This window comes from Sprattus sprattus (genome assembly GCF_963457725.1).
Source record: "Sprattus sprattus genome assembly, chromosome: 7".
NCBI classification, from domain to species: domain Eukaryota; kingdom Metazoa; phylum Chordata; class Actinopteri; order Clupeiformes; family Clupeidae; genus Sprattus; species Sprattus sprattus.
In genome coordinates, this window is record NC_137926.1 from 8,095,895 (window position 1) to 8,119,004 (window position 23,110).

The following is a 23,110-nucleotide window of genomic DNA, read 5'->3' on the forward strand; positions in this document are numbered from 1 at the left end:
AGCACATGGTGATAAATGGATATAAAATGTATATAAAATGTGTTTTGATCCTTTATGCTTTGTGAGAGTCATATTTACTGGACTCTCAGTGGAAACTGAGCCTGAGTATGGCAAAATCATTAGATGGTGATGATTAACATAATGTCATAACCGATAGCAGGTAGAGTTTCACTATATTTATGATTTATTACCTTTGACGTAATTAAAGAAAATGTACCTTTCCACAGACAATTATATTACTTGCAAGAATAATAATTGTGTTATGTTTTTGGGATTATTATGTTAAAAAAGTGCAGATGTGTTATGTTTGTGGTTTATTACATTCGTGGGAATTTGTAATGTTTGTGGGTGTAGCTGTAGCATGTGACTGGTATTTTTCATAGATATGTTTTACCCATCCTTTATTGTCAGCTAACATTACAAACATCATTATATAAAACTACATTTCCCACATATAAAGACACAATCCCTCACTTTTGACCCCTTCACACCACTGGAGTGACCCTTGCCCTCTCACCTGAGCACGTCCATCTCATCCTTGAGCGACTGCGCCTCGTCAGCCAGGGAGGTGAGATCCTCGTTCTGATTCCTCATCTCCGCCAGCTCCTTCTCCAGCTCCTCGCAGCGGATCCTATAGTCGTCTTTCGCCGCCTCCAGCCTGCACGCCCACAGTTCAAAGGTCAATGGTTAGCGGGTAAAGACAATCTCATTTGGAGATTTGTGTTAACAAAGAGGCAGTTTGGGAGTTGATGGCACAACACAGTGCAGATACACTAGCAGATCACTGCAGTACGTCCCTAATAGTGCCACGCCTCTGTCAGTGAGAGTTGACCAATAGAAACAGTGCAAACCCAAACCCAGGTCTAGTGAACCTGTTTGTCCCGAAAGACCAAAGTGACCCCAATAAAACAAACAAGGACCAATGTCCAACCTCTAAAAACAAAACACATGTGCACACAATACAGAAACACCTTAAGCACCATATGTGGGAACGACTATGTCCAACTTCAGTGAGGAGAGTGACTATGTCCAACTTCAGTGAGGAGAGTGACTTATGTCCAACTTCAGTGAGGAGAGTGACTATGTCCAACTTCAGTGAGGAGAGTAACTATGTCCAACCTCAGTGAGGAGAGTGACTATGTCCAACCTCAGTGAGGAGAGTGACTATGTCCAACCTCAGTGAGGAGAGTGACTATGTCCAACCTCAGTTAGGAGAGTGACTATGTCCAACTTCAGTGAGGAGAGTAACTATGTCCAACTTCAGTGAGAAGAGGCAGTGAGGAGAGTGACTATGTCCACCCTCAGTGAGGAGAGTGAAAAGTTCCCAGACAGGACCCAGATGATGCCCCAGAGCAGGTGGGAGGGTGGGGGTGGGGTGAGGGTAGGGGGGGTAGTGGTCATGCTGGAGCCTTTACCTCCACTGGGGCATCAGCATCAGGGTGGAGTTGAGAGGCCAGTGCTGCAGGCTATGGGGCAGAGGCTGCAGGTCGCAGCTGAACTGAGACGCCTCGCACATGCTAATCCTGCTGGGAAACCCGCAGTTAGCACCCGGCTCTGCCCTTTGAGCGCCTTCACGCCGCTACATCAGCGGTGCATTTAACAGCCCAATTACATTAGCCTTCATGGGCTTTTAATCTGTGGACAACAGAGAGCCGCAGAGCAGCGCCTCGGGCAAGGCACGCAGAGAGGAGAAATCAATATCTTCCCAGCATCGATTGCCCGCAGTGAGTTGTGGCTTCCCAACGCACTTTTTTCAGCACAGAGAGCCTTCTGCCTGAAGCGCTTGCACTGTTAAAGCCCCCACGCCAAAGCCCTAACACGTTTATGATTACTCGTGGTTGACAGATCGGGCCATGGTAGCATAAGCACATGATGTATTGATCGGGTGGTTTTTACACATCATTGGATTTGCTTTGAACTGCGCTGCTACGGTGATGCCTCTCTCTCCGTTTGATTATGAAAACACACACTCATACACACAAACACACGGCTCCCCTCTGAAATCAGGACCGTGAGAGAGCAAGGGTAAGGCGGTACAGCCGGTCTGGATGCTACACCCTTATCTTTCATAGATCTCAATTACAGTCCCCTTCCATATCCTGCCTTCAGTGTTCTCCACATAAACGCTAGTTAGGACAAACAATGCAGAGCCCCCCTACGTCCTTCTCCTCCTTCTGTCCACCTTCTTTTCCCTGGCCAGGACCCTTTCCCCCCCACTCCTCTCCTCTCCTCCCACTCCCCTCCATCCCCTCCCCTCCTCCTCTCCCTCTCCTCTCCTCTCCTCTCCTCTCCTCTCCCCTCCCCTCCCCTCCCTCCTCCCCTCCCCTCCCCTCCCTCTCTCCTCTCCTCTCCTCTCCCTCCTCTCCCTCTCATCCCCTCCCCTCTCCCCTCCCTCTCATCCCCTCCCCCTCCCGATCCTCTCATCCCCTCTCCCCCTCCCCTCCCCCTCCCCTCCCCCTCCTCTCCTCCTCTCCCCTCTCCCTCTCCCTTCCCTCCCTTCCCTCCTCTCCTCCCTCCCCCCTCCCCTCTCCCTCCCTCTCCCCTTCCCTCCCTCCTCTCCTCTCCTCTCCTCTCCTCTCCTCTCCTCTCCTCTCCTCTCCCTCTCCTCCCCTCCCCTCTCCCCCCTCCGCTCCTCTCATCCCCTCCCCCCTCCGCTCCTCTCATCCCCTCTTCCCCCTCCCCTCCTCTCCTCTCCTCTCCTCTCCTCTCCTCTCCTCCCTCCTCTCCTCTCCTCTCCTCTCCTCTCCCCTTCCCCTCCTCTCCTCCTCTACTCTCCCTCCTCTCCTCTCCTCTCCTCCTCCTCCTCTCCTCCTCCTCCTCTTCCCTCTCCCCTCCTCTCCTCTCCTCTGCTCCTCTCACCTGAAGGTCTCCTCCTGTAGCTGCTCCAGCTGGGTCTGCAGCTGCAGGTGTCTTCGTCCCGCCGGGCTGTTCAGGTCCTCGATGGAGTCGGACTGGTTGAGCCGCTCCATGAGCACCTGGTTCTCAGCCAGGAGGCTGCTCTTCTCCTCCTGAAGCCCTGCCACCTGCCCGTCAGGACGGAGAGAGAGAAGGGGGAGAGAGAACGATAGGGAGAGATAGAGAGAAGAGTGAAGAAGTAAGTAATTGTTCAGATTGAATATGACTGATTCTAAGTGGTAACTCAAAAAGCTGCCTCTCTCTCCATTCTAGCATCATATAACCTCTTGAAGGCCAGATAATGAGTCTTTTGTTGCTTTCTACCTGCCAAGGTCTCTACACACATGAGAACTATTCACGCTACAGTGAACTAGTGATGACTTTTCTTTCCCTGTCCTTCCTGCTATGATATCTATTACCTTGATATAAACAATCTTATAGTCCATTGAGCACACCTGCACAAGGCTAAAACCAGAGTGAAATAAAACATCCATTGAGGTAAGAGGGAGCTAACCTCTCAATCAACAACGTATTACTGAGGCCTTTAGATAAATGTGCAGTAAATTATCATAGGACTAATGATTTGACTGGTGACCCACTGACTAGCCACTAGCCACTAGCCAGAAATGACATCCATTCTGAAGTCTCTACTCTGCTATATTTGGTTTACTTTAAAATCAGCCTGAACTGATTTATAAGTGGCCAACACATCTTTGAACAACTTAACATAAAGGATGAATAATGTCAAAACAATGAATGTCAAAGCAAGCATATTTAATAAAATAAAAATAAAAAGATGGTGAAAACACAACCAAAACTCAAAGTTGTCTCGAGCCGACTAGGGCATCATGCAGTTTAAGAGGCTCTGTCCAGACACGGGTAGCAGGGTCGGATTCCACACCAAAGCAAAGCGGCAGTGCTGGGAGCACAGAGTCTCTCTACGTGACGGCAAACAGGACAACTAAAAGTGCCTTTGCTTGGGGTAGGCTAAGTACAACTGAATGAATGAGATTCTAAATGTATGAGTCAGAATTCCAACATGGAACTTGGGTTCTATGATGTCTTCCTTCTGTCCTGAGCAGGGGCGTCTTAATAGCACTTGAGGCCCCTGGGCTATGGCCATTTTTTGAGCCTCCACCCCGCCCGCTAATCGCATAATCAATTTCTCAATAGCCATATAGCCAACACAATGATTGAACCGTATACAAAGCTTGAGTATATCTGGTTTAAACATTTACACTTAGTAATTTAGTCATTTAGCAGACGCTTTTGTCCAATGCGAAGTACAAGGGAGAGAACAGTCAAGCTTAAAATAAACTAACAATCTTAAAAACAAGTTGACTTGAGAACTGTGATCTTTGGCTCTCTGCCATTTACTGAATAAAATGGTACACATGAAAATGGACAGAATGACAATCAACAAGACAACCTTCCACAATATAACAGGTTAGACTCACACTGCAGTTAGGCTATTATTCAACATGCACGCACGACACAGAGAAATATTTCGTTGCTAACTGCACATATAAGTGTGAATAGCTATGGCTAGCACCTGTCACTACAAACATTTATTATCAGCTACAGATAGTTTTCACAGGTGGTTCCAGCTGTGCAGCTAACTCTGGCAGCGCAATTGTAGTAGCTTTTCACATGATACTAGTGTAGAAATATCTGATTTTTGACTGGAGGGGGCAATATTCATACTAAAGTCATAAGAATGAATGACGATGTTCTACATTTTAATTCTGAACACAGAAGCTTGATCCTATAGATAGGCATACCTTGACCTCATCAAGTGTATCCTCCACTTCATTTGGTACTGTTTTGGCAGTGCTATCCTCTGACAATCCTTTTGGCAAAGTTTTCTTAATAATATAGCCCGTCTGATTTTCTTCCTTTTCTGCGCTCAGGTTGGATGTTCACGCTTTATTTTTTTCCACTTTAGAGCAGTGTAATGACACCGCGAATACGGACGTTTATCATCATTATTATTTTGTAATATTATTAAGAGGCCCCTGATTGGCCGAGGCCCCGGTCTTAAGCCCAGGTAAGCCCGTGCATTAAGGCGCCACTGGTCCTGAGCATGATAGATTAAAGTCATATTGTCTGGTCATGTGGTGACACAAGACAAGGAATTAGGACAGGATTTAATGAAAAGGATTTCATTTGCCACTGTCCAAGGGCCCTTAGGACAAAACCCATTCTGAACACCTTGAAGGCTTAATGAAACATGTGGTGAAAAAAATCATCATCTGACAGAAATGGTGCCTGTGAAAAGCGACTTCTAAGCATCTTCTGCATTCTCTACACGTGGCATCTATGCTGCGACTGCCAAGGTGACGGTTGCTAAGCACTCTGAGCCGTTGCCATGGGAACCCACACAGACAGGTAGGTTAAGATGAGGGAGGGGGGGGGCATTAGTCCTCTTGTGTGCGTGTGACCACTCAGCAGTTAGGACTGGGTAGTGGATAAACACACATCCATACATACAAAACACACACACAGACACACACACATCCACACACACGCACGCACACACACACAGAGAGTTAGGGAGCCTCCACGCCACTCAGGTGTTCTGTTATGAAAGCAGACAGCATATCCAGGTCCATCAGACAACGCCAACGCCACAAAGAGTGAGTGCGGGGAGGTAGGAACAGAATGAACAGAAAAAAGAGTATAAATAAAATGTCAAATTTACCCTTTCTTCTAGTTCAATATACTCTAACCTCAGTCTATCACGTTCCTCTTGAACGAGGTAGGCCTTTAAAGCAAAGGCAGAGATCAGAGGATACCGTCAGACAGGTAGTGAGTGAGAAAGAAAAAGAAATCACTGCAATAAATATATATATTAAAAAAAGAAAGAAAAAGAATCACACAAAAGAAAGAGAGAGAGCAATAACACATCTTTCACACACAAGGCCTTACCCTCTACAGGACAGCCGTGGCAGGGGAAAACTGCGGGAGTGCTTGTATCTCACCGTCGCTAAGCGTTTAATGGTCAGCGCACACTACAATGGGGCTGGGATGGAACGAGATACCCAAGAGCTTGGGAGAGGATATGCGCTCAGCAGTTTTAGGTGTTTTTCTTTTCCAGCTCGTTTGTGAGACTGGTGGAAGTGTCCTCTACCCATCAAAGCAGCCTGCTCTGGCATGGAAGAACAAGCAGTGATGGTGCGCAAGAGCTGTGCCGTGCAAGGTTTCATTTGCAACTTAAGCGGAACAGCTACAGATCTGCCCGTGCGGGAAGAGAAACACAGGCTGGGGGTGCCACGGTCCTAAAAGCTCTTAACTACATGAAGTGCCCTAAAAGCTCTTAACTACATGAAGTGTCCTAAAAGCTCTTAACTACATGAAGTGCCCTAAAAGCTCTTAACTACATGAAGTGTCCTAAAAGCTCTTAACTACATGAAGTGTCCTAAAAGCTCTTAACTACATGAAGTGCCCTAAAAGCTCTTAACTACATGAAGTGTCCTAAAAGCTCTTAACTACATGAAGTGTCCTCAAAGCTCTTTACTACATGAAGTGTCCTCAAAGCTCTTAACTACATGAAGTGTCCTAAAAGCTCTTAACTACATGAAGTGTCCTCAAAGCTCTTAACTACATGAAGTGTCCTCAAAGCTCTTAACTACATGAAGTGTCCTAAAAGCTCTTAACTACATGAAGTGTCCTCAAAGCTCTTAACTACATGAAGTGTCCTAAAAGCTCTTAACTACATGAAGTGTACGGCCTGATGAAAAATGAAGGAGAAAGCAGGTGGGATAATACAAGAATATAAACAACAAAGACTTAGAAAGTGTTGAGGATGTATGAGTATGATGTGAGTACTGCACATTTGGAGATGGCAATCCAGACACCAGTCCTGGATATGGAGGGCTGTGGGATGGGGAGGATATTGGTGTATGTTGTGTATGTTGTGTGTGTATGTAGAAGCCAGATCTCGCCTGTACCCATGAAGAGTTGCTTTCCTAAATGGGACAAACACCACTTTCTCCTCACCTGTGTTTTTTTCCATCAATGTGTAAATAGAGCAGACCTCATTTAGTTCCCTTCTGAAAGTGTCATGCCTAAGTTAATGTTGATAATGCCTAATGTTTATAGTGGTTTAAAGTGTTTTTTTGCTAACTCATTCTCTTTCAGACGTTAAGACATACATAATATAACGGAGGCTATTACCATATCAGGATGTTCCCCAACAGTGGTTATGTGAATTTCCACTTGCCCAAGTACAAACATGTCTAGCTTGTTTATTGGTTACAGCCATTTCCTAAACGCAAGATACTGGCACCTTTCTTTTTGAGACCAGGAGTTACACTATGTCCATTATGCAAAAGAACAAGTTAGGCTACAGCTAGAGACAGATAAATCAGCTGCAGTTGTTTTATATTTTAAGAAGACATTTGTCTCAGCTACCATCAAAGAATAATCAATTCAAATCTGATTTAATAATAAAATATTCGTGGCTTAACAGGATGGGGGAATTCAAGACCTTCATCTTTTCCCGAACTACTTATTGAAAAAAAATGTCCTGTTTGGAAATGAACTCTCCATGTTCAGCTGATACTGTGAGTGTGTGCTGGGCTGGCTGTGGAGAGGGGGGGGTGCGTGTGTGTGTGTGTGTGTGTGTGTGTGTGTGTGAGTGTTAGGGGGACGTGTGTGGGTAAGACTGCCCGTACCTGCATGTCTAGCTCGTGGCAGCGCTGGGCAATCTCCTCTTTTGTGGCCATAGCATCGTTTAGCTCCTCCACGGTCTTCTTGAGCTGCAGAACGCAGAACCAAACTCACATCACGCCATAGCAACAAACAGCTCCACATAGACGTATGCAACCATGGTAACCATAAACACATCAACAAAACACTCAATCATGTGTTATTCAGGGGGGGGTGGATCATTAGCAATGTCCAAAACTCTGTGATTGGCATGACTTTTTAGTGAATTAAATGTCAGCTTCAGTGAATGTAATTAAATATTTATTTCAACTGTGGGATTCTGTCTAGAAACTAATCTAAACTAATAGTTCACCAGACTTCCATGCTAAAAAATGTTTTATCACGAAACGAAAACGATTTACTTTGACAAAGTTGCAAAGGTCTGTGAAGACAGCCTTCGCCCCCACAAAAATCATTTGGTTCCACAAAGATCAAGATGGAACACTGAAAGACTGTGAATCGAAACCCAAGCGGAAGTGCATGCGTCATGTGTGTGTGTGTGTGTGTGTGGGGGTCATGTTTGTTTTACCTGTCGGTCAATCTCGGCGTAGGTATCACTTCCTCCTGTGACCGGGGACTCTTTGCTCATCAGCTGTGGCAGAAAATATTTTTCCGTTATTTCAGCGAGACTGATAATGAAACATTATAATGACCCACTGTCTTCCCTCTCAAAAGCACTGTGGGTAGGGGGGGAGAGGGGGCATACCTCCTGAATGGCCGTCATGACAACGTGCTGTACAGATTCTTCCATCATCATGATGGTCTGGATGTACTCTGTGAAAACAAGACCACATATTGAGACACAAAATCCCGGGGATCCTGAACTCAGCACTTCTTCGCAAGCTTCAACAGCCCTCCTCCACCCTTCTGTTGTCATGACAGTAAACTGTGTGGTTAGAGTAGAAAAACACCACACTCTCAAGCTTTTCTCATTGCCATTTCATTTAGACCAGTTTATTTCCAGACGCGTTTCGGCCTAAGCCATCGTCAGTGTGTAAACTGTGTGGACCACTCACAGAACCACCACACCCCCACACCACCACCTGGCTGGGCTGGGCTGGGAGTCTGGAGGGGTTTCCGGAGAGCGTGGAGCTGTGAGTCAACTAAGCTGTGTGTCATCACTCATGAAAACTGGCTGCTATGAAGATGAGGTGGGGATGAGAGTGTTTGTGATGATTCAAGTAAAAGGGAGACGGAGCTAGGGAGAGAGATACATCTTACTGATCTGGACTGATTTGCTCCCTCTCTCTCTCTCTCTCTCTTTCTATTTCTCTCTCTGTATGTGTCTGAGTATAAGTGTGTGTGCCTGTCTGAGTTTGTGTTTGCATCTGTGTGAGTGTGTGTGTGTGTGTGTGTGTGTGTGTGTGTGTGTGTGTGTCTGGCAGAGCCTGCAAGCTGTCTGCAGCTGAGCTAACCCACCAGGGAGCTCCTCATCAGATGCATCAAAGCGCTGCTCCAAACAGCAGAAGCCCTGAGCTCACAGGCATGGAGCCTCACCAGCAGACATGGAGCTCATTAAACAAGCACACCACTGCAAACCAGCCTTGAAATGCAGAAATCCATCACATTCTCTCACACACTTAGACGCACATAGACATGCCAAAAACACACACACATACACAGAAACAAGAATGCTCAAACATACACAAACACACCCCAATACACAAACACATGCACAATAAGCATGGGAACATCCACCCAAAGCCTCCTCAAAAACACTTACCCAAAAAAACACAAACACCTATGCAAACACACACAAACACAAACACCCATGCAAACACAAACACACAAACACCTATGCAGACACACATACAACCACACACACCGACAGGAACACACAAACACCCAAACACACCCATGCACGCACAAACACAGTGACTTAAACCGAGACTCCAAACCGACAGGCGCACACACACACAGTGAGAGAATAGCAGAGACTCCAGACACACACACACACACACACACACACACACACACACACATTGAGAAACTAGCAGAGACTCCACACACACACACAGTGAGAGACTAGCAGAGACTACACACACTCGCACACACACACACACACAGACACACACAGACACACACAGACACACACACAAGCAGAGACTCCACACCTTGCTTCTGTTCACAGTTGACGGCACAGCCCAGGATGAGCTGCAGCATCCTGCCCAGCTCCGCCTCGTCTGAGTGCTCGCCGATGAGGCTGACGTCTGGGAGTGTGAAGTCATTAATCTGCTGGCCCAGGATCTACAGAGAGGACGGGAAATGAGACCCAGAAGCACAGAGATGAGTGGAGACATGAGAGCGGGAGCAGGGACAAGAAACGAGAGGAAGAGGAGGAGTGGGAGGAGGAGGAGGAGGAGGAGGAGAAACGCTTGCAAAGTGGACCAAAATAGAAAGGGAGGCGAGGAGAGAAGACCAGGCCAGACAGAAAAGCACACATGAAGGAGATGGGATGGAAAAAAAGAGAGGATACAGAGATGAGTGGATGGAAAAGAAAGAGAGAGAGAGAAAGAGAAATAGAGAGAGAGAGGAGAGCAGCAAGAGGTGAGCTAAGGGTGGGTACAAAGAACACAGTGCAGGAACTATCCATGTAGTCTTCCAGTCTGCTAGTAACATATGATATAATCACACACCAGTCTGCTAGTAACATATGATATAATCACACACCAGTCTGCTAGTAACATATGATATAATCACACACCAGTCTGCTAGTAACATATGATATAATCAAACAAACACACAGACACACACACACACACACACACAGACACACACACACACACACACACACACACACACACACACACAGGTTGAACAGGTGCCCACTCTTACCTCTTGATTGTAGTCTAAGATTCCTTTTAAGACTTTCTTTAGGTTGCTGATCTGAAAGGACAGACAGAGTGCATGAGTTCACTACATGAGTTGAGACTGGGGTGGCCCATTAATAATATGGTTTCTCTGAAAACCCGAGACTGACGTATGGCATACCTTTAATCTCCAATTATCCCCCACTTCAGACTTAATCCGGCTTATCCAGTTGTCATTGAAATACACAATATCTCTGTGTGAGAGAGAGAGAGAGAGAGAGAGAGAGAGAGAGAGAGAGAGAGAGAGAGAGGGCGAGAGAGAGAGGGCGAGAGAGACAGACATGTGAGACATGTGATTTACACTGGTGAAACATGATAATCAGTTAGTAGCGTTCGCCGTTTCATCAGGTGTTTGTCACACACAGTGTGAATGCCCAACATTACCCTCTCCCTCTGCCATGTCATAAAAGACCCAGCACACCTCCTTGGATGGTGAAATCCACCAACACAAACACATAAACAGGATACTCAGACGGAGAGCGGTGAAAAGCCCCAACATATAAACACTAACCGCAGGCCATGTTAAAGAAATCCACCCACACCACCATCAGGAAAGATAGGCTGCTGCTTCTGCTGCTGCATAACCACTTACACATGAGGCAAAGTCTACCCAGTGGTTTGTGACATTTCCTAATTACATGTTCATTTGTTCTGACCTTTTTCATAAATCGATAACTTTAAACTTAAAAGGCTTCTTGAGAGACTTCTGCTGAGTGCTAATGACTGGCTAGAGACAGCAGACCTATCGTGTGGAAGGGGAATGCTGATTGGTTGCTTTCAGAGTGAGCTGTGATCCTATTGGAGGAATGGTCAGTGACTGCTCTACATAGAGATGAGCAATTCAATTAAATTAAATTAAATTAAATTGTATTTATATAGCACCAAATCAATACAATTGTCTCAAGGTGCTTTACAGAGCCCAGTGCCTAAACCCCCTCTTAGAGCAAGCACAATGGTGACTGGGGCAAGAAAAAACTCCCTGTTATCACAAAGAAACCTTGGGCAGAACTGTGGCACATAAAGGGGGGGGGGGGGGGCCCATCTGCTTAAGGCCGGCCGGGTAGAAATAAAAAGGGGGGGGGGGGTCGTGTGGCAAAAGGGGAGGGAGGGACAGAAGGGAAGGGGAAACAACAAGTGGTAAATGTACACAGCAGCAGCAGCCGAGAGCCCCAGACTCACATCTTCTGCAGGACCTGGGCCATAACCAGCCCGCCGACGAGGTCCTCCACTGTTTTGCAGGGCGCCTCCACTCCAAACGTCTGAATCTGAGGGGGGGGGGGGGGGGGGGGGGGAACACAGAAACACAGTTACAAATATGCAAAACCAAAAGCAAGTCTCCACCCCGACTCCCACTTCTTCATCTTCTGCACTGTGAGGCCATTCTCTGACCATGATGTACAATGGAGTTGAGACTATTGAGAAGTAGGCAGGGCTGATAATTCTCTCTCACACACACACACACACACAGACACACAGACACACAGACACACAGACACACACACACACGAAACTAAGAGCCAGGTGTGGACATTACTAATGCAAACAACACCATCACCAAAAACCACAAGCATGCTATGGCCATATGTTTAGTTCTGAAACTTAATACTTCCCATTTCAAGTTTGGTGAAGCGATCGCATGTGACCATTGCCACATTGTTGCTTACAGGGCAACCGCAACAGTCCACAGCAACATTACAATAGAAGGACAACTCTGCCCTTTACAAAAAGCTTTGAGTAGTACAACAGTTATAACTCCTCATTATGTGTATGTCTCTGTGTGTGTGTGTGTGTGTGTGTGTGTGTGTGTGTGTGTGTATGTGTATAGTAGAAGTCTATAGCATAAAACTGAGTGCATATCTACCACATACACAGTATTGGACACAATAGTCAATTTTGTCAATAAAATAAAATGCCAAAAGAGTTGACATCTAGGGGATCAGATAAAGCAATAGCTCTTGAGAGAGCTCTTTTTCCCTTTTGGACAGGGCAGAGGCTTCCTCTAATCTCAAAGCCTCCAATTTCCTCAGTGTGTGCAGACAGACACCACGACCACTTCATCTCTTCAGTGGGCAGACAGACACCACGACCACTTCATCTCTTCAGTGGGCAGACAGACACCACGACCACTTCATCTCTTCAGTGTGCAGACAGACACCACGCTCTGCTTCATTTCCTCAGTGTGCAGACAGACACCACGTCAGCTTCATACTGACAACTCATTCCCTCCACAGCGCTCTCTGTGGTGTAGGGTAAACACAGCTGTTCTGTCCCTTCTTTCACCTCCCAATTCTCTCCTTTTCCCTCTATCCTTCTCCCGCTCCCTCTCCCTCTCTCTCTCTTTTCTCCCTCTCTCTCTCTTTCTCTCATATACACAAACCACCTCTAAGACTGAGGCCTTCATCTTAAAAGCTAGTAGCAGTGTGTACCAGCAGCAGGATTAGTAGGGTGGTCATTTCTTCAAAACAGTAAGCCGCTGAAGTTTCTTTCATGACGTGTAACACCTCTGTGCGTCTCTCCACAAACTCACACACACACACCAGGTCATAAACTTCATCCTGGGTAGGAACCCCTTGTACAACGCCCCCTAGCACGTGCTCAGTGCAGCTCACTGGAATGTTGGAACACTGCTCAGAGCTCCAAGAAGAAAAGTATGTCCCGCTCATGCTCTCTCTCGCTCTCTCTCTCGCTCTGTCCGTCCTTCCCCTCTCTTTTTCACTCCCTCTCTCTTTGTTTCCTTAACTGGCAAACTCATTCTTGCTCCCTCTCTTCCTTCCATTCTGTCTGGGCCAGGCCCTAAGCAAGTGTGGAGTATCAAACTCCTTGAGTTGTATGTGAGTGCGTGTGTTAACGTGCGTTAACGTGCCAGTACTTTAACTCTGTCCCAACATAGCGGTGTTGTTCTGGAACAACCCTAAGGGGTTTTATTAAGACAAACGCATGCCTTCCAGTCTCCTCATGCACAGACACACACGCACACGCCACCAACAGCCCTGCAAAACATCTGTGGGCACATTTGGATTTTCCATCTAGACTTGAGGTAAAACACTCATCTAGTTTCACAAGCTAGCATACTTAGAGAGTTCAGATCCAGAGAGGGAAGCAAGTACCACAGACCAGGGGCATTCTTGTGATCGCTGTTACTGTACACAGCTTGATGAAAATAAACAGAGGAATATACACAAAAAACAAACTAATCGATACCACCACATCTACACACAAATCACACAGTCTCTGTTTCCTCAGACCAACCCTGTGGTGACTAGAGTTGACCGCCAGGCTGCCAGCTTTAGCGGGCTCACTCGACAGGTGGCCACCGAGTCCATCTGACTGATGAGTGTGACAAATGGTAAAGGTGACAGTGTGTGTGGCAGTTCTCACTCGAATGTCAACAGGAAACCCCCTCACTGAAAAGTTCCACTGAGCAAGGGCAGGTGATTGCTTTCAACACCTCAAACCGGTCGCACTCACTGCCCAGAAACTTAATAGCAGGTTTTGGTAAAGGTTGTGGATATTTGAGCTCAACAGCCAATCAAATAACACCACTTCCTTCCATGCTCCTGAAGCTTCATGTAGATTGGCTGGAATTGTTTATGGCTTGGTCCGAGCCACTGTGTTTGTCTCCCATTTCCAAAGGCAGGATCATATATGAACATCAGAGTGTTTGTGAGCAGAACGGACAGCTAGAGCACCATGGAGAGCTGAATTTGACAAAAAAGTGTATTGGATTAGAATCAGGAAATGCAACTTCAAGTGTCCACCTGAAACCCAATTTTCTCTTCATTAGAATGCTATGGCACCAGCCATCTTTGTTTCTCAGAACAAGATAGAGAGACTAGCAGATCTTGTTCTCCCCCTCTGCCACATCAGGAGGCTGGGAAGAGAGGGGAAGAGAGGAGAGGCGAGGAGAGGAGAGGAGAGGCGAGGAGAGGGAGGCCCAGCAGGGCAGCAGACAGGGAGAGCGCTGCTGGCTAGCGGCGTCAGCAGCAGCTGGGAATACGGGCCTGTGCTTTGAGTTCAGGCACGAGGCCAGAGGGGGATGAACCCAAACACTCGACTCCAGCACTTACGTAACACAAGCACAAGCTGCTCTACTCGTCATGAACTGGGATGGGGCCTCTCTCTGGCCCTTTATCTATTTCACTCTCTCTCTCCCCCTCTCTCTCTCTCTCTCTCTCTCTCCCCCTCTCTCTCTCCCCCTCTCTCACTCCCCCCCTCACTATCTCTCTCTTTCTCCCCCTGACTCTCTCTCTCTCTCTCTCTCTCTCTCACTCTCTCTCTCTCACTCTCTCTCTCTCACTCTCTCTCTCACTCTCTCTCTCTCACTCTCTCTCTCTCCCCCTCACTCTCTCTCTCTCCACCTCACTCTCTCTCTCTCCACCTCACTCTCTCTCTCTCCACCTCACTCTCTCTGTCTCTCCCCCTCACTCTCTCTCTCTCCCCCCTAGCTCTCTCTCTCTCCACCCTCACTCACACATACACATACACAAACACAAAGAAACATACAGTAAAGCCAGGCACACTCAGCAGAGCTCAGAGCAGTGAGGAAACAAGAAGGGGGGCTTTGTTTTGGAAACAGAGAAGTGAGAAAGTGCGAGAGGGAGAGAGAGAGAGGGAAGGGTATTATGACAGGCAGAAAGAAGGCCGTTCAGGAGACTTCCACTGTTGAATGTCCAGTCATGGAATTCTCTTTGAAACACACTCACATGCATCCTTCAACAATCATCTCTTCACTCCAAACATTGTGATGTTGCACGCTTGCGGGGCCATTTTGGTGGTTTTCTGCCTTTTGTTACCTGCAGTCACCTGAGTGCATTCAGCGCAACAAAAGGTGCTGAGGCAGAGGCAGAGGCCAGAGCCATGGAAACATCAGCCTGGACATTTCTCCCAGTGAGCCCAGAGTGCTGTGGTGTTGACCCTCTGGGCTGGGAGACCTTGTTCGGGGTGACTCCCAGGGTACCTCAATGCATCATGTCTGCGTCACACACACACACACACACACACACACACACACACACACACCGCACACACCACACACACACGCTGGGATAGCAGAGTATGCCATTCATCAGCAGGACGGGGAGAGAACACTGCTGCTCCAGATCTTCCCATAACAGGGGTGTGTTTGTGTGGGTGTGTGTGTGTGTGTGTCATTTACCATAACAGGACCCTGTTTCTGGTACATGAGTCACTGGCCACGTCAGTCCAGCTCCAGAAAGACCTGCCATTCTCTCATGGTTGCCTTTACTGAGAGCCGTTTTGGGTACAGTTAGGAATCTTTGTTGAAGGATGGGACAAACATAAAGGAGATATATTCTAGGCTTTTGACATATTTATTTGAAAAGAAAAAATAGGAAATATGATGGCTGATGTCTGATGTCCAATGTGTCAGCCTTCAGCTCTACAACTTTATTCTCAGATATGGATTGCAAGCAATCACACATGGTTCTTCTTAAGTTTTATTATCATTATGTGACTGCACAATCCAGACTGATGGGCCATTGCCTTGTGGGGACTTACAGCAAAGTATGTGTTGCCTGCCTCTGTGTGTCAGGACCTCAGTGAGTCATTGATATCCGTGGCCTTAAGCCTTGCTAAATGATATTTAGCAGGTGGTAGAGTGAAGTGTCAGCATCCACGTAGTTGCATAGGTTACGGTATGACCGACTGCTGATGCCGCACAGTCACATTTCTTTGCGGAGATGCATCTCTAATTACTTCTGAAAAAAAACACTCATAATGACACACACACACACACACACACACACGCAGACAAACAGAGAGACAGACAGACGGACAGACAAACAGACAAACAGCCAGCCAGCCAGACACACCTCCCACAGGCATCTACGGAGGTGCCAGACACAAAGGCTTAGCGCAGCCGATTAAAATTGCAGGTGTCTGTGAAGCGAGGCTTCCCCAAGTGTGTGTATATATGTCTGTGCGTATGAGTGTCAGACACGTTATCTTTGCCTGGCTGCCTCTGGAAACAGCTGGGGGAATCCCCCCCCCCCATCCCATCCCATCCCCCATACCACTCTGCCCCTTCCCCCAGTCTGCTCCACTTTCATCCTTCCATCTCCTGCCTGTTCCATTTCAAGCTCAGCCAGATGCTGGGGGGTTCTGGGATAGATGGGGATGGAGGAGTTCTGGTTCGCGCCAGCTTCAGTCGTCCTAGTTCATTGGCTTCCACTTAGGCTGGTTCTTTGGGTCTGCAAACAGAGAACGCTTCCCATCGACGCGGCACAGTGGGCCGGAGGTGGAATCAATGCGGTGGTCTAGTGTGGCCGGGCTGGCGTTCAACCATCAGGGCTGCTCCAGCGATACATGGAGGAGAAGCAGCATGAATGCATACGCCAAGCATGGAGGGAAATGCTGCAGCTAAATAGTCCCTACTTTGTGTGTATGTATGTATGTATGTATGTATGTGTGTGTGTGTGTCTGTGTGTGTGTGTGTGTGTGTGTGTTCACTATTTAAACAACCATGCAGGCTCCCATGGGTAGAGAGTGGGAATCCGCACTAATGAACATACTGCCATGACCTCGCTAGGGCTCGCAATTAATCAGCCTTGATCCGTGAATGAATGAGGAGGCCAACGCTGGTTCCCGCTGAATCGACCAGCGCAACCTTCGCGGAAATAATTTACGCGCTTGAGCGACGGGGTAGCGGCTTCAGCTCGCTCTCGTCACCGCACAGCCTTTTCACCAGCGCAAACAAGTCCAAGGACAGACGACACACACACACACACACACACACACACACACACACACACACACACACACACACACACAACACACACACACACACACACACACACACACACACACACACACACACACACACACACACACACACACACACACACACACACACACACACTCAACAGCAAAAAGCACTGAATGGTATTATTAGATCGATGTAAGAACTGCTTGAAACAGAGCTTAGAGTACGGCTTCAACCAGCCGAGTACACATTACGTAAGGATTACTCTATACACAATGTAAAACACATGGCCGGTTGTAAACACTTTAAATCCATGTCATCAGTATTGAGTTTGCTAATTTTTTTGAGGAGCGGTTTAGAACATGGCTAATTAGCTTAAGGGCTTTTTTCTTTTTGTTGTTGGTTTAAATATCAGACTGATCTGAAAAAGAGGCCAGCCCTCCGACCGGTCAAGTCTGTGTGTAGAGGCCATTACGTGGTGACCGAACCGCCGGGGCTTTATATTTAGCTCCCACATGCTGGTTGAGAAACACTAACCCCTGTGAGTGACGGAAAGCCTGCTCAGGAGTACAGCTGAAGCGGTCGCAAGCCTTCATGGCGCCTCTCCTGAAACAGCCACAGACGCTAGACAAACAGAAGGCTCAGGGCTATCCCAGGAAAAGTAGGAGTCTCCTACCACAAAATACACAAATCGTGAACATTTTCAAATGGGGTTAAACTAGGGCCAAGGTGTTCTTCCACCAATGTGTATTCTCCAAGGGAGGAATGGGCATCAATATAAGAAAGATTGCAAACCATACATACAATACCACACTTATTGTGCACTGTCCCTGTCTTGAAAAATAAATGACAAAGGCAGTGGCTGATCAGACTGATCACACTGTTCAGTGATGTGGTTGTGATGCGGACCAACAGTCCAGGAGACCTTGCTGTTATTATGATATTACTTGCACATGGTAATAATATGCACCCAGCACATGATATCATGATGGCGTCTTGGGGAATAAAAGACTATTCAAATCCTGGGCAAAATGTCCAAACCAGGACCTTGGGTCAAGATCAGGGCACAGGGTTGATACTCCAGGGAGATTGGACCATTGACCAAATAATCCCCCAAATCTTCCCCAGATTCTTGAGGATTTGCCCAGGCTCGCCTCAGCTCATGCCTGCTGGCAGCCATTACCCATAAAAGTGCCGTGATGTCATTGGTCTGGACCCTGCCCTGATTTTACAGGTCACCTACAAACAGGATACATTCAACCACAGCTTTAAAACTAGTCAGTAAAACACCTAATCACAATAAAAAACGAATTAAAAGAGCCCCAAAAAACCTCAAAATGTCCTAAGTAGTGCCTGCTTGCATTGCTGAAAGGATCACTCAAGTTCATGACGCAACAGAGGAAGTCTACACCCATAATCTCTTCAGACTGTGAGGAAACACCGGGGGAGAGTAGGGAGGGGTGGGGTGGGGTTGGCCAGCTCTTAGGAAAACTACCAAAAACACAGCTTACAAACCCTGCCTGTCAAAGCAAGCAGCCACAAACAATCAGGCTTAGGAGTGCACATGCGGACATTACCAGATAAAGAGAATTCCTGATGAGCACACATACTTCTTGTCAATTGTCTCATCCAGGCTGGTCACCTCTGAAAGATTCTTGCCTGAGCTTTATGTGAAATTAGTTTGTTGGCTTCGGGCTTAGCTCCTTCACCCTGTTAAAATGTGTGGTTAAGGGTGTAGCTTAGCTGGTCTATGCGGTTAGCTGGCTAGCTCTACGGCCCTCATGAAATGGCTGGAAAGGACTGCGATGCTCAGTGAGATTCTCATTCCCTCAGCGCTGCTCACAGCTATGTGTGGAATGCGAGCAAACCACATTATTTCCAGCTGTAGGAGAAACCTTTTCCCTGTCTTCACAAGCCTCTAGGCCGTGAAAGCTGTGTGTGCCCTTCGTAGACTCACACTGTAAAACATCCTTAGGGACAACCAAGGGACAAACCCCAACTGGCAGCCATTAACACCTGGGATAACACAAACAATGAACAATAATAACTGCCATCCACAACAAAACCAAAGCCCATCATCCTGAATAGATAGCTATTGCATATGAATTCTACACTGCTTCTCGAAACACTCTAGTCCTGTTGTGTGGAGACCTTAGGCCTATTCAACCATTTTAAATAACAATTATTGTCGTGAACAGTGTTGCATCACTGAAGACAAAGAACACAAGTTTCTTTAGGCGTGCCTTACGTGCTGACTGAGGGCTCCAGACTTTCCCCTGGCCTACACCATGGTGGGGGTATGTTTAGGATATTCTTGTGTTATCTAAGTGGGTGGCAATAGCGCTTTTTCGTCACACTAGGAAAGTTTCAAAATCTGTGTAGGCCAAACCATGCGTAACAATTATCGTTGTGAACAGTGTTGCATCACTGAAGACAAAGAACACAAGTATCTGTAGGCGTGCCTGACGTGCTGACTGAGGGCTCCAAGCTTTCCACTGCACCATGGGTGCTGCGCTCCAGTAGTCTCGACTGAATGGGCCTCAGGTCCAACCTGCTGGTGTACACGTCTCAAGCGCCCAGGCCCTCGCTCTGGCTCCCTGCCTCCACTGAGCGTGCCCAGTCTACTGTAGTGTACAGTGGCCTCTCTGGCTGTCAGTTACCAGCCCTTTCTTCTCACCAAACAAGGCGGACACTGTTGGGCGACACAGCGCCAGTCAAACTGTTGCCACAGGGCTTCTGCTGAGGTCAGAGGGGCTGTCGAGATGCATGACAAACGATTCCCATGCATAATAACTCTGATTTAAACGGCAATAAAACTGACCAAGTTGCCTTGTCTCAACATGACACCAACGTCTACGTAGACGTCTACGTCTTTGTGCAATGTTTGAAATATAAAGTTTCAACTAGCAAACGACAGCTTAAGAGCCTCATCCACACTCCAGCTCAGTGGTCTGTCAGGCCCATGACTGCACCATTTAGGCTATGTGGCAATCTGCTGTTGACAAACATCCAGGCAAAGTCACTGGTGAAGCCAAGTCAGAGTCGCCCGACAGCCAACTCCTCTGGGGTCCTGAAAGTGATGTCAATGATAGGAGCTCAGTTTAGATTTTTTTTTCTCCCCCCGCTTTCTGAATGACAGATGGATGAGGACAGCATGATACGGTGGTTTGGATCGATCTGCCCGTCTGCGTCTACCCAGTCCCTACGGGCCATGGCACAGCCCCCGGGCCAAGCCTGTTGCATCACGCAGAGGTCCCAGTGCCGGCCTATTAGCTGGCTCCCAAGCCATATGCTCGGCCCAGCCAGCCAGCTGGGAGTATTTGTGTGTGTGGACAGCGAGGCAATAGCCCCATCACTGGAGTCAGAGACAGATCGTTGAGAGAACTGGCGGTTAGGCACAAAACAGTGTGTGAGCACCAGACGCTCTATTTATGGATGGGAATAAGAGGCTTTTCAGCACTGAGGGCACAAATATTTCAGACAGGAAGTGCGAGGCCCTGAGTCACCACTTCCACTGTTGATCATGCAGAGATCACTTCGCTCACTAGCACAGGAAAGAGAAAGGTCCTTTCACACAAACAAACTGGTGCATTTCGTGACTTGCAGCTTGCCCTACTTTCTGATAAGAAGCAGCAACATATTCTCTCCACCACCACTATGTTGTGGGAAAGCAACCGTGGAACCTGTTAATTTCACCTGCAGCGTGCCCCACCCTTCGGCACTGAAGCACAAAAGTTCTAACCTGTCCCACTAGTCTATAAAAACACGTTAATTAGCTTCACACCTGTCGGCCTCTCCCTGAGGACCTGTTCACTGACAGCTTGAAGAAGGAGGAGAAGATGAGGTTGTTCAAGTGATGTCAAAGCAAGTTATGTGACCACAGATCAAAGACACCATGCCAAGATGTGATGCGTTGTCGTGGGAGCAGCATACAAACACCCAGGGCTTAGTTTATCATTTATGATAATGTCACAATATGAGCGAGAGAGAGATTGAATCTACTGACCATCACATCATACACGGCCCAAGGCCATTCGTCCTCCACTCACCCTTAACCCCCTCTGCCAGACTTTACCGTTGCTGCCAGCCTATGCCGTTACTGCCAGACTATGCCGTTACTGCCAGACTATGCCGCTACTGCCAGACTGTGCTGTTACTGCCAGCCTATGCTGCCTTTGACATTTCAGGATGTGAATCAGCAAGTCTTTAGCCGTTTATATGTCCATCTCCTTTAGCTGAGGCATCATGATGTGTGCTGACAGCACAGCCATTATCCATTCCCTAAGCGGTCATCAACCATGTTTCCTTATTCGTATGTCTAGAGGCAGAGAGTGTCTCCTGGTAGTGTGAAACATCTGTTTGCTCACCACTGCCCATCCAGTTAATGCAGCTGTCCTTCTCTGTGCACATCTTATATCGTTTGCCTTTTGTTGTTGTGACAAGTCATTTACAGGAGAAAGACAGGGAGAGAAAGAGACAGAGTGGGAGACTGAGGGAGAGAAACAGACAAACAGAGAGGCAGAGATGACGTGATAAGTGCTGCCCCAAGGCATCGTCCTGGGTTTTCTACACAAGGCTTGTTTACGTCCCTTTCAGTCCAAGAACCTGCTGTCAGTCAGGGCTGGTATCCTTATCTAGCTTTGTCGTGTGTCCACTGAGGCAGGGTCCCCTTTCAATCCCCTCAGCAGCCTTTGCACTGTGCTTGTTTTGATTACATCACCTCGGCACATGCTGCCCTCCCTGGCTAGCTTTCGCGATCATGTTTCAGTGTGTGCTGTATAAATACTCATCCCCCTTCATGTTGTGCTTTGTCCACAGCACAGCCATAATGTTAATTGCTGACTGGGGCTCTTTGACATATATTAGCTTTAAACTGGAGCTAAGATGTGCACAAACTCAGTTGACGTACCAAAGTCGGAGAACAGTAGTCCTACAGTAGTGACCTATTTGTAAGCACCAGAGTGATGTGATTAAAACAGAGCCAGAGGAATGCAGAGTTGCTGATTGACACCACAGGCAGCAGCTTTACTGTTCAAAATGTTCAGGTAGAAATCAGACCAGTATGTCTGCAGTGCGTCCAGAAAGCTTTGAACTGGGGAGTGGAGCAGATAACCAAGGTATAACCAAAAAAAAAGCCAGAAAACATTAGCACACTGAACACTATCCAAAGGCTGAAATTGTTATCTGATATCTACTCTGAAGTGACACTGTTTAATAAATGGCTGCCTGTGGAATCTTATGAATACAAACTTAACAGTTTTTGTGGGAGGGGGGTGTGTAGGATATTCTGGTGACATTTAAGTAGGCAGCAATAACGCTGTTTTCGTCGGACTAGGAAGGTTTCAAAATCTGCGTAGGCCAAACCATGCGTAACAGCAGCACGGGAAAGATGACCCTTTGAGAATCTTTACAAGTGTCGTTACTGTAGGAAGTTACCTGCATACATAAAACGGGCAACCCTCTAATTAAGCACCCCATTCGCAGAAGGCAATCACAAACGGGGCAACAACAAAGCGTACCATGTTACCTAACGTTATGTCCTTATATTTAATTGACATTTTTGTTATGACATAACAGTTCTGGCTTTCACATGTTAATTATTACGTTCGTTAGGCTAAGGGAATATTTTTGTTTTCTCTTGGGCAGCTGTGTTTCCCCTTCCAAGAAATGGCAAAGTACCAACCTCAATGTTAAAGACGAGAAAACTGCGTAAAATGACTGCGTAGAATGAGCATACAATAATGCTAGCTCGATAAGTTAGCTATAAACACACAAATACATTGGCCGGTGTGACATACACTGTATTCATCAATACAACTAAGGTAGGTAGCTAGCTGGTCCTACCGTTAGCTTGTCAGTTAAACCTATTCGTCTAACGTTAGCTGGGCAGCTAACGATCATAAAAATGCCAAGC

General features: G+C 47.1%; 1 protein-coding gene across 2 annotated transcripts in view; it reads right to left on the minus strand.

The window, feature by feature from the left end:
* Positions 1–23,110, minus strand: part of hook3 (hook microtubule-tethering protein 3) — a 43,008-nt gene that overhangs the window by 19,555 nt on the left and 343 nt on the right. The window contains exons 2-10 of one of the 2 annotated variants that reach the window (XM_080842659.1): positions 11,655–11,740; positions 10,597–10,669; positions 10,441–10,491; positions 9,720–9,852; positions 8,312–8,379; positions 8,135–8,197; positions 7,572–7,655; positions 2,860–3,023; positions 518–658 (exon numbers count right to left, since the gene is read on the minus strand). In XM_080842659.1, the coding sequence (XP_080698785.1) occupies positions 518–658; positions 2,860–3,023; positions 7,572–7,655; positions 8,135–8,197; positions 8,312–8,379; positions 9,720–9,852; positions 10,441–10,491; positions 10,597–10,669; positions 11,655–11,740 (863 nt within the window). The remainder of the gene's footprint in view (positions 1–517; positions 659–2,859; positions 3,024–7,571; positions 7,656–8,134; positions 8,198–8,311; positions 8,380–9,719; positions 9,853–10,440; positions 10,492–10,596; positions 10,670–11,654; positions 11,741–23,110) is intronic. The other variant, XM_080842658.1, reaches the window with a different exon arrangement.